This window comes from Ovis aries, chromosome 12, assembly GCF_016772045.2.
Source record: "Ovis aries strain OAR_USU_Benz2616 breed Rambouillet chromosome 12, ARS-UI_Ramb_v3.0, whole genome shotgun sequence".
NCBI classification, from domain to species: domain Eukaryota; kingdom Metazoa; phylum Chordata; class Mammalia; order Artiodactyla; family Bovidae; genus Ovis; species Ovis aries.
Window position 1 is genome coordinate 50,783,070 of NC_056065.1, and position 12,143 is coordinate 50,795,212.

Sequence of the window (12,143 nt, forward strand, 5' to 3'; positions counted from 1 at the left end):
CTCTCAGCGCTCTCCAGCGCTGGCAGCTCAGCCCTTTAAAAGCCTGAGCAAACCACGTCAGAGTTACATAGGCTAATTCAGCTTCAGTTTCGGTTTCCTTTTCCCAGGACAGCCCCAGAGTGAGAAATGGAAACCATGCCGATGACACAAGGAACTGAGGTGGGCTGGGCAGGGGGGCTTTCCACCTGACCAGCTGGGTCTGGGACTGTGATAGCATCCCCACCTCCAGGATTGAGTGTTCAGAAATCCCTGCATGTTCCACACCTCGGGTCCTTTCCAAGATGCACACATATCGTAATAACATGAGCTAAGAATCAGAAACTTTCACTTTCCATTTACCAATTTGCAAAATTACTAACCTTGAAAAATATTTCCAGGGTTAATTCCAAAATAACAAAATATTGACAATCTACTCAGAGATAATCACTGTGTGTTTATGACAATATGTGTTCAGATTGTTTTAATGAAAAAGAATGTATCTTTTCTATAAAAATGAACTCATGGACACTGTTGAGAAAGTGAAAAAACTACACAAAATGGGGAAAAATATTTGCAATCCATGTGTCAGATAAGAGTCTAGTATCTGCATCGTCTGGAACTTTTACAACTCAACAACTAAAAGATAAGCAACCCAATTAAAAGTTGGGCAAATGACTTAAATAGACATTTTAAAATAGAAAATACATAAATGGCCAACAGCCACATGAAAATATATTCAACATCGTTGGAAATGATGAGAACCAGGGAAATGCAAATCAAAACCAGATGTACTATGTCACACCCACTAGCATGAATATAATAATAATTAAAAAGAGAATAATAAGTGTTGGTGAAGATGTCAAAAAAATGGAATCTTCATACATTGCTGATGGGATTGTGAAATTATGTAGCCACTGCAGAAAACAATCTAGTCATTCCTCAAAAGGTTAAATAGAATTTTCATATGACCCAGCAATTCCACTCCTAGAGTATGCCCAGAGAACTGACAACAGGTGTTCAAACAGATGCTTGCACCCAAATGTTAACAGCAGCTCTAGTCATAGAATGGTTGAAATGGGGGGAAGAACCAAACCCATCAGCAGGTGGAGGCATGAAGTGTGGTGCCTCCTTATAGTAGCATGCTCCTCAGCCATAACCAAGGATGGAGCACTGACGCAGGCTGCAGTGTGAATGATGCTCAGTGAAAAATAACAGACACAGGCCACAAAGCATGTGATTCAACTGATATGAAACATCCACAATAGGCAAGTCCATAGAGACTGAAATACATTAGTAATAGCTGCGGGGAGGAGGCAGGCGGAGACACCACTTCACGGAGATAAGGCCTCCTTTGGGAATGATAAAAATGTTTCAGAACTAGATAGAGGTGATGGTTGTACTAAATATACTAAATGCCACTGAATTATATACTATAAAATGGTTAAGTTTATGTTACATGAGCTTCACCTCAGTAAAAAAGAAAATTGAAAAAAAAAATCCTCCTGCTACTCTCAACATTTTGAAACCTGCTTCATTCACAGTTCAGTTCAGTCACTCAGTCGTGTTGGACTCTTTGAGACCCCATGACTCAAAGACTGCACCACGCCAGGCCTCCCTGTCCATCACCAACTCCTGGAACATCTGGAAGTTCTTGGTTCCTGTACTGTTGATGCCTGGCTTGGAGAATTTTGACCATTCCTTTGCTAGTGTGTGAGAAAATGAGTGCTAATGTGTGGTAGTTTGAACCTTCTTTGGCATTGCCTTTCTTTGGGATTGGAATGAAAACTGACCTTTTCCAGTTCTGTGGCCAATACTGAGTTTTCCAAATTTGCTGGCATATTGAGTGCAGCACTTTCACAGCCCCATGTCTTAGGATTTGAAATAGCTCAACTGGAATTCCATCACCTCCATTAACTTTGTTCATAGTGATGCTTCCTAAGGCCCACTTGACTTGGCATTCCAGGATCTCTGGCTCTAAGTGAGTGATCACACCATCATTGTGGTTATCTGGGTCATGAAGATCTTTTTTGTATAGTTCTTCTCTGTATTCTTGCCACCTCTTTTGCTGCTTCTGTTAGAGCCATACCATTTCTGCCCTTTATTGTGCCCATCTTTGCATGACATGTTTCCTTGATATCTCTAATTTTCTTGAAGAGATCTCTAGTCTTTCTTATTCTATTGTTTTCCTCTATTTCTTTGCATTGATCACTGAGGAAGGCTTCTGAGGAAGGCTTTCTTATCTCTCCTTGATATTCTTTGGAACTCTGCATTCACATGGGTATATCTTTCCTTTTCTCCTGTGCTTTTAGCTTCTCTTCTTTTCTCAGCTATTTGTAAGGCCTCATACTTTTATGCAAGTTGTTTTAATGGCTGCATATGTGCATCTGTTGTCCATAGCAACAAAGTCCATTATAGAATAAAGTATAATTTAGTTAACCAGTCTCATATTTTTGAATAAATATTGGTTGTTCCCACATTTTTACTATTACAAATAGCACATCTCAGGCATATGTTAGCTAAAAATAAAAATAAATACTTAGGGAATTCCCTGGCAGTCCAGTGGTTAGGACTTCATACGTTCACTTCAGGAGCACAGGTTCCATCCCTGGTTGGGAAACTAAGATCCCACAAGCTGCAGCCAAAATAAATAAATAAAATAAAAATAAATACCTAAAAATAATTAAATATTTAAAAAATAAATTTTAAACTAAATAAATTTTAAATAAATGAAAGGAATGGGGGAAACCAAATTGTTTTCATATGAATTAATCATTTCATTAATTCCCCCAAAATAATCTTATAGGGCACCAAAGTTGTTAACATGCATAAAACAGTTTAAATACTGTTTATATTATTCTAAATTTCTAACTTGACTCATTCCTTGCATAAATAATATTAGTATTATAAAAAGAAAGCCACAAACAAAACAAAGATTACAGAATGTGAAAATCCCTGTCTTCTTCAAAAAACCATTATTTTGATTCTGTTTTTTGTGTTTTGTTGTTGTTGTTGTTGTTTTGGGCATGGCATGCAGCCAGCAGGATCTTAGTTCCCTGATTAGGGTTTGAACTGATGCCTCTTGCACTGGGAGCACTAAGTCTTAACCACTGGACCACCAGGAAAGTCCCCAGATGACCATTATTAAATATGGCACAAAGATAAAGGAATGAAACAACAATTCAAAAAAACTTTAAGTAATAAAAATTTTTTAAAAGATAACAAAAATATGGTATATACAGTAATAGAACCTTCATTTTCTTTTAGTTACTTCACTGAATGTCACCTGCTTTGGACAAGAGGAACTAGAAGCAAAGGCTTTAGGCAGGCAAAATGATAGCCCTGATAGCATGTCTCCGTATCTTGGAGGCTTTTAAGCCACCACAAACTGGGTGGCTTAAAACAACAGAAATGTATTCCCTCACAGGTCTAAAGAGCAGAGGTGTGAAATCCAGGGGAACTAAAGGACCAGGATTGTCAGCTTGATTAAAAATAATCTGATTTTACACAGCTTACAGAAGACATAAATCATATGAAATATAAAGGTACAGGAAACTGAAAGTAAAAGGATGAAAGGAAACCTACTGTGTGAATGTTAACTAAAAGGAAGCAGATGTGACCATATTAACAATTTTACTAACAGATTAACAAAGAACCTTATGGTCGTATTAGATGCAGAAGGTTGCATAACAATAAAAGGTTGAGCTCAATGGTAAAATGAAATTATTTTTAATTTGTATGCACCTAACAACATGATCACAAAATACATATATTCTAGACAAAAACCTGAATATCCTATTTATGAAGTTACAATGACCACTTATAAAGGGGTCTTTGGTTAATATTTGGTTTCATTTACAAACTAACTTAAACTTCCTAAAACCTTTAAAACAGTATCTATATCATTTAATATACTTGCTTTTATTTTTAAGCCCTTCAACCATCTAACAGCAGCAGCAACAACAAAAAACTCTCCCAAGAACATCCATGACCTCACTTATACCTATGCGCCTCGTCCACTGAGGCTGCTGTGGATACAGCCAAGTGACTATGCTTCTATGCTGACCCCGTAATCTGTGGTGGAGCCAAGAGCCAGAGTGATCACACAACCTTCTCTCCCATGGCTTCCCATAATCTTCCGAGAGAAGAGAGGAGCTTAGGCTTGTTCTTCTGACCACTCTGCTGACCCTCTAATCTCCTCTCCTGTCCACCTGCCCCCACTGAGCACTTGGCTCCAAGACTGGCTGCCTTGCCACGGCAAAGAACTACAAAATTCCAGGCCGAAGCTGGTGGCGGCTTGCAGCCACTGGTGGAAAAGCAATAGGTCAGAAGTGGGTGTGTGTATACATCAGGGAGATAGAGCCACTGGAAGACCTGCCAGAAAGCACTGGGAGTGAACTCTGAGGGTCAAGGATGATGGCAGAATGCTGGTCTGAGAACTGAGAACAGTCAGATTCAGAGGAGGATTCTGCCACCACTGGGCAGAGAGTGCTCCAGCTGTGTGGATAGAAAGGTTAGGGTGAAGACTTGTTCCCCAAGTTCCAGAGGACTGAAAGGCACAAGGAGAAGAGGGAGGCAGAACCTGAGACAAGAGGCTGAGAGTGTGGAGGGAGGAGGCAGGACCCCAGGTCACCCTGGAAAAGCAGCAGGGATCTTGTACTGCAGACTCTGACCTGAGCCCTGTGGGCGGGGCTTCCTGGTGGGCGTGTCCTCCAGGGTGGATGGGAATCTGAGGGCTACAGTCAACACCCAGCACCTAGGATTGGAAGCTTAGTTGCCAACTCTATACCAGGATGCCCCATGGAGGCCAGGAAGTTCAGAAGATCAACCATGTGAATTTTGAAGTCAACAAGGACTGTGACAGGAGCCGCTGGAGAAAGTGACAGAGAATCAGGAGTGAACCTTCAGAAGGTATGGAGAGGCGCCCCCAGGGTGGCAGTGGACTTCACAAGGTGAGATCTGTTAATAAGATGAGGTTCAAAGCTGGGGCTTTTTTTGGTGAAGAAGAAAGTAGTCTCGATGTGACCAGCAGGAGAGCGAAGCGTACTTCTCCAGAGAGTGGTGGTCCAAGGAGACTGGAGACAGATGCACCCTTGGAAGCCCACAGGGAGGTGGCATCACAGGCAGAGGCAGACAGAGTGGGAAGCTCTGTCACCACACAGAACTGGGGGGACGTGGTTTCCCCAGTGTGGAGAGGTGTCAACATTCAAGAATGGAGAAAGATGTTGACAATGCCCAGAGCTGGTGGGCCGTCCACCAGGTGGGCCTCCACCTGGTGGAGGTGCTATCATGCATCAGGTGTTGGGGGGATGCTCCAACTACCCAGCATCAAGGGCCAAGGGAAGGTGTCTTGGTCCACTGGCCCGTAAAAATGAAAGATGCCTCTCAGGGTTAGGATTAGGGTCCTGGTCATCTGCTTCCTTCTTCTCTATACTGAATCCTGGGTTCCTCTAGCCCTAGTCTCTGCCACTCTATCATCCCAGCACCCAACTCCCATGCTCCAGGAGAGACCCTGCAATGACTCTAGCCTGGTCACATGGCAACTCTGGTTCTGGCTGCCTGAGTCCACAGGCTGTTGCCCCTTGGCAGGAGAGGAGGGAATAGGAGGATGGGGTTGCCGATCATGCTCTATGGTATCTCTGATATCCTGGGACCCATGTGCCTGTGGAATGCTGAGGGGCAGGGTGCAAGTGCAGGTGCCACGCCCCCGTCAGAAGTTGGGAGGGGCCCATGCACAGACAGCATCTGGCAGGCCCCTGAGGGACACTGTCTGAATGTTGTGGAATGCTGTCATGGGAGCCAGATGTGAGAAAGACCCCGACACCCCCCCCCCCCCCCCCGCCCAAGGCTGCAGCCCAGTGGTCTGGACTGGAAAATACACTTATCTTCCCACACAGACTCCCCCACTACCTTTCTTGCCTGGTGGCCAACAGTGGTCCCTAGAGATGCCCCTGGGACCATCAGCCTACTGGGACTTCGCCAACTCAAGCCTGGATCTAGGACAGATAGTTGGCCTTGGATAGCTGCAAAAGTCACCTTGTCAGATGGACAGCCAGTGCTGGAAGCTTCTGCGACTCTGTAAATACCAGAGAAAGGAAGGAACAAGGTTGTGGGAGGGGGGTGCTGGGGAGGGGGGTGGGTCCAGGGCTTGGGCCATCTTAGCTGTTCCAATTACTATTGTTTCATAACGAATGACCCCAAAGGGTCACGGTAACACCAGTCATGTGAATCAAGAGTGGAACAGAGCACACAGGGGCAGCTGGGAAAGTGTGAGTGAGGGCTCTGAAGTGGCAGGTTGGGATCACCTGTCTGGCAGCTGAGATTTCTAGGCTCCTAGCTCAACACTTATACTAGGCTTCTCCATGGGGCCTTTCCAGGAAGTCAGTTCAGGCTTCCTCACAGAGGGGCCAGTGGTTTCCAGGAGTGAGTTTCCCAGGACAGCAAAATGAACGTTTTTAAAGTCAAGCGTCAGAATTTATAGCTCACCACTGCCCCTGTCTTTGCTGGTTAATGTCATCACAAAATCTCACCAAGGACACACAGGTAGAGTATTTGGGGTGGATGTATTGTAGCCATCTTTGGAAAATGCAGTGTTCCACATCAGTATTTCTCAGCACAGTTTCCCCACTGCAGCCTAGGACTTTCCCTCCCTACTCAGAGCAAGGGAGCCCCTACAGTCCCCAGGAGTCCCAGGTCCTACCAGAGATCAAATCCAGATGTAAAAGTCAGGGGGCGGACAGCCAGAGGTACGAGGGCCCAGAGAGAGAGTGGGGGTGCAGCCCAGTGGGAAGGACGTAAGGATGTAGATGACACCCCTGGGAACTCACTCTGCTCTGGGTGACAGAAGGCTCCTTGTTGGGGCTGGAAAGGCCAAGAAACAGGCTTCTGAAGACCCCAGGTAGGGAGGGGGTGTCTCAGAGGGTAGAGGGTACAGTGGGGCATGTGGCAGAGGTGAATCCAGGTGACTCCGTCCTGCTTGCATGTGCTGGGTGCTTTCAAAATCAGATCTCATCTTCTCAGTCAAAGTGTGAAAGTGTTAGTTGCTCAGTCATGTTTGACTCTTTGTGACCCCATGGACTATAGCCCAGGGCTAAATGAAAAGGCAGCCCATTTTACAGGTGAGGAAACAGGTACAGGAGGGTCCTTCCTTCAGTTGCTCAGTTGTGTCCGACTCTGCGACCCTTTTGGCTGTAGCCCCCCAGGCTGTCCATAAGATTTCCCAGGCAAGAATACTGGAGTGGGTCGCCATTTCCTCCTCCAGGGAGGGGGCGGGGTGTCTTCCCCCATCCAGTGATCAAACCTGCATCACAGGCGTCTGCACTGGGCCCCAGACTGGACCCCTGGGAAAGGGTATTGAGGTGGGGGCCAGCCAGCATCGCCACCCACTAGGTAGAATGTAGTGTGGGAGGTGGCCCTTCCGAGCTGCCAGTTGGGCCTCTCTGCTGCTCAGAAAAGCCAAGCATGACTCTCCTAGACCCGTCTGGGGACCTGAAGCCACTAGAGCCCCGCTCCCACCTGTCCCTGCTCCTCCTCCCTTGGTCCTGTGGTTCCTTTCCATTCTGGGAATGCCACTTCCTCCTCTGGACTTGCAGCTAGCTGCTGCTAAGTCGCTTCAGTCATATCCGACTCTGTTCAACTCCATAAATGGCAGCCTACTAGGTTCCCCTGTCCCTGGGATTCTCCAGGCAAGAACACTGGAGTGGGTTGCCATTGCCTTCTCCAGCAGAGCTCACTGCAAAAATACCATCCAGACCACTCAGTGGAAAGAAGGCTTTCTGCTCCCCCCAAAACCTACACATTTCTTACTGTCTCTGGAAACCATGTCATTATTTATTTTGCTCATTTGCCTTTTCCTCCCGCATCAGTTCAGAGTCCAGGAGATGCTTCCCCAGCCCCAAGGGCAGTCGGGCCCACAGTGGGCCTCCAGAGAGGTTTGTGGGATGCAGACAAGACTGCCCAGGCCACCATGGGCTGGCATCCCAGAACTCAAAAGATGACTGTGCCCCACAAGGGAATTCAAAGTGAAAACATCAAACACGAAAATAAGCTTAGCCCTCTTTCCTCCACGTGTTTCTTTGAAATAACAAACAGAAATGTAACAATTATCCTTCATTTTTTGTGAGTTCTACTTTCTTAGCTGCTGCTTGGCTCATCACTGTTGGGTAACCCAGAAGAGAGTGACATCACCAGTGGCCATACATCATTACATCTGGCTTGTGTCATCATCTACCTTAAACCTGAGACACCACCTATGATTACCTGGAGACATCACCAGCCTGACCAGTTACATCCTTACATTCCATACCATGACATCATCCTGCCTGTGATGACGTCACTATCTGCTCTGCGGCATCTCTTTCATTGGCCCTGTGATGCCACTCTGCCTTCCTCACGACCTTGCCAGCCAGCCTCTCTCCTGTCCAGCGGCTGGTGTTCCATGTCCACTGTGTCCCCGGCATCGTGCAGGTGCTGCTGGCGGCGAGGGTCAGATCCGCAGGCCGCGCGGAGGTCCAAGGCCCCGGCGGATTCGCGGAAGGCGGAGGCTCGCCGGTTCTTCGTGAGGGCATAAGTGCCCCTGGCGAGTTTTCCTTTCAGACTTCCCGCGGTCCCCGCTCGGCCTGAAGGTGAGCCTCGCGCCTCCGCCCTCCCGGAGAGCCCCCCTCCCGGCGCATCGCTCGGAACGGGGGACCGGGGCGCGGCGATTTTCCCGCCTAGCCGGCGTAGTCCGAGGCAGACGCGGGCGGGGTGCCCCGGCTCGCCTTTGTCGCCAGCGGGGTCTGTGGGCCGGGAGCTGACTCGTGACTGACAGCCGGCGGGGGCAGCGGCCGGGGGCGGGCTGCCCGGCGCCGGCGGCTCATTGGCTGGCGCGAGTGTGGGAAAGAACGCGGAGAGGGATTCCCACGCCCCGCAGCCGCGCTGCCTTAAATAGCCGGGCTGCTGCAGACACGCGCTTGGTAGCTGAGCCTGGGACCCGCGGGAGAAGGGCCTGGGAAACCGCGCGCCCAGCCTACCCTCGGCTGGGGGCGGCGAGGGGGCGCACCATGCCTGCGGACACCCCGGGGAAGCCGAGGGCCTCGCCGCGGGCGGGAGCGCCGGCCGGCGCCAGCCGGACTCCAGACCAGCCCCGGAGCGTGACCGAGCACCGGAAGGTGGGAACCTGGCTGGGCGTGGGTTGGCAGGAGCGTGGGGCGGGGGTGGGGGGAGCGCAAAAGGGAGAGGGGAGCTGACGCCTGCAGAACTCAGTGGCTGCCGGCTCCGCAGTCCTCCAAGCCCGTCATGGAGAAGCGGCGCAGAGCGCGCATCAACGAGAGTCTGGCTCAGCTGCAGAGCCTCCTCCTGGACGCCCTCAGGAAAGAGGTGAGTTGGGGGTGGGGGCGAGATCGGGGAGCCTGGAATCCCTGCCTTCCTGGGCGGCCCGCCGCCCTCACCGGCCCCGCCCTCAGAGCTCCCGCCGCTCGAAGCTGGAGAAGGCGGACATCCTGGAGCTGACCGTGAGGCACCTGCAGAGCCTGCGGCGCGTGCAGGTGACAGGTGAGGCGAGGGCGGCGGCGAGGGCTCAGGGGCCAGGGCTGCGGCCGCGGGCGCCGACCGCCTGTCCCTGCCACCCCCACAGCTGCCCTCCGCTCGGACCCCGCCATCCTGGGCAAGTATCGCGCCGGCTTCCATGAGTGTCTGGCCGAAGTGAATCGCTTCCTGGCTGGCTGCGAGGGCGTCCCTGCGGACGTGCGGTCTCGTCTGCTCGGCCATCTGGCAGCCTGCCTGGCCCGGCTGGGGCCCGCGCGCCGCCCGCTTCCACTGGCCCCAGCCACCGAAGCCCAGGAGCCCGAGATCTACGCGGGCCGCCCGCCGCCGCCAGCGTTTGACGGCCCTTGCCCCTTGCCGCGCCCCGGGGCGGCCTTGGCACCCATCTTCCTGCCGAGGTTGGTCCTCGCCGCCCCCAGGGCCGGGGCCCAGGGCCAGAGCGCGCCCTGGAGGCCGTGGCTGCGGTGAGGCCGCGGCCCTAGAACCGACTGAGACTGTGCCAGAAAATGGTTATTTCCAGAGACCGGGTGGGGAATTTTGTTTTGTCTTCTTTGTGAAGGGTCCAGTTTGGCCGAGGCCCAGCGGCAGAGTCGGTTGATGTCTTCTCATGTACGGGTGGGGCGGGCCGGGCCGGGCCGTGGGGATTTATTCATTTCCCACCTGGGCCGGCCGGTGCGCCGCGAGGGGGTTCGCCCGGCCTTGAGTTTGGCTGTGTCCCTCTGCGCTGAAGCGGACCGCCTCGAGGGAGGAGGGTGTGTGTGAGATGTCCTGGGGGGCTCAGGCAGGACTGGAACAGTTACCACTTTCCCAGAGCGTCTCTCAGTGCTGAGAAGAGGTCGTGCATCATCCTGGGGCACAGTTCTCTTCCAGCAACCTCTCTTGAGGCCCCTAGAAGGCAGAGACGTGTGCACGCTGTTGTCTCTGCGGCTGAGCTGGGCTGAAGCTTGGGTTCTGACCTGGTGCACGGCCTGCCTTTTCTCGGGGGAGCACAGAAATACTCTTGCGCACCTGTGGGTCAAGCCTGCCCCAAGCCAGTGTCTGCCTAGCAGATGGGGACCAGCAGGAGAGGGCATCTGAGTCCTAGAGGCAGGGCCTCTGACCGGCCTGACAAAGGGCCCTTTGTACTGGAGCTCACCTCCCGCCAGAGTCCAGTCCTCCCCTGAGAGGGGAGTCCCCCGACAGTAGGAAGGAATTGGGGGTTCATTGGCAGGCCTATGCTCCTGTCTTGACACTGGCTGTGTGCTGACCCCACAATACAGTGATCCTAGCCGGCGTGGGGCATTGGCAGGGAGCCACTGTCCTGTGGTCCCAAGTCTCAGGCTGCTGCTGGGGGCTGTGCTCCAGGGGCAGTGAGGAGGTGGTTGAGTCATGTGGCTGACACTGCAGTGTCTCATCCTGAGCCCTCTGAGGTCAAGGCAAGATGGGTTTCCCATCCACAGCCAATTTCATCAGAGGGTTGCCAGCCACCTGCCGGGCCAGGGAGCATCAGGGAAGAGGAGGGTGAGTCACTGCTAGAGGCTTATCTCTTCCTCCAATGGCCCCAACAGTTCCTGAGCAAGGTTCATCTGCCCTCCAGGACTCAGCTGTGCACACCAAGCAGGGCCCTCCAAGTCCCGCCAAGCCAGTCCCCTCCTGCTCTCTGACTGCCTAGCCCATCTCCCTGGGTGTCTGGGCCAGTGGTTTGAGGCAATGGCAGCCATGTGGGCCAGGAGCTGCACTGGGTCACCAGCAGGACTATGGGGGAGTTACTGCTGACCAGCCTCGGAGGCCCTCCCAGCAGAAGAGTTGCAGAGGGTCCATTTCAAGAGCCAGAAGTTCAGCTTGTTTGGGGAACGGGAGCTGTTTGGGGTGGAGGCTCAGTGCAGGAGGGGAAGGCAAGGGATGTTGGGATATGAAGCCAGGTGGTTGGGAGGGTAGAGGGGTGGACAAGGCCTCCTCAGACCTGGGTTCCATGTGGCCTGAAGGAATAAAAGGGAGCTCCCCACCTGGTGGCCAGAGGGAGGAGGGCTGCCCAGGAAGGTCACCTGGAGCTTAGGTCATCACTCCTCAGGGAGAGGGCAATCACAGTGTCAAACCAGATCCCCCTGTTCCTGGGCTGTGCTTCCCTTTACTTCCCTACTTCCTATTCCTGGTCATCTGTCCTCAAGACGCTGTTGCCAAAGAGGTGTTTGTGCTGAGGCCCCTGTCAGCCCTCCAGGGACCTCTCCGGCTCTGAGAGAACCACACTGTTGCTCAGACAGGCAAGTTCCTCTTGTCTCTGTCCCTTCCCTGCCCCCTCTGTCCCTTCCCTACTCAGCCCCCTCCCTGCCCCTCTCCCCACTTTCCCACCTGAGGTGGCCACCCCAGGCCCTGAGGGCTCTGGAGGCCAGGGCCCTGTCTGTGTCACTCACTCCTATCCCCAGCACCTGCTTGGAACAGAAAGACGCTCAGGCCATACAGACCTCATTAATTAGCTTGTGTGAAAGGAGTGTCACCCTTGATTAGATTAGGGAGTCTGAGGAACCACAGCTGAGGCTGGGCCCCCTCCCCAGGCTGCCCCTGGGCAGCTGAGGGCAGTATCATGGCGTCTGCTAGGGGTGGAGCCATGGCGGTTTCCACACACAGCCTGGACCCCTGCCTGGTGTGGAGAGCTGGGGTGGACTCTT

At 52.0% G+C, this 12,143-nt stretch overlaps 1 protein-coding gene across 1 annotated transcript; it reads left to right on the forward strand.

The window, feature by feature from the left end:
• The first annotated feature begins 6,437 nt into the window (after window positions 1-6,437).
• HES4 (hes family bHLH transcription factor 4) lies at window positions 6,438-10,085 on the forward strand. Its single transcript, XM_027975853.3, has 4 exons — window positions 6,438-9,125; window positions 9,238-9,333; window positions 9,420-9,507; window positions 9,590-10,085. The coding sequence occupies exons 1-4, from the start codon at window positions 9,018-9,020 to the stop codon at window positions 9,964-9,966; spliced, it is 669 nt and encodes a 222-aa protein (XP_027831654.1). The 5' UTR covers window positions 6,438-9,017; the 3' UTR covers window positions 9,967-10,085.
• The last annotated feature ends 2,058 nt before the right edge of the window (window positions 10,086-12,143 follow it).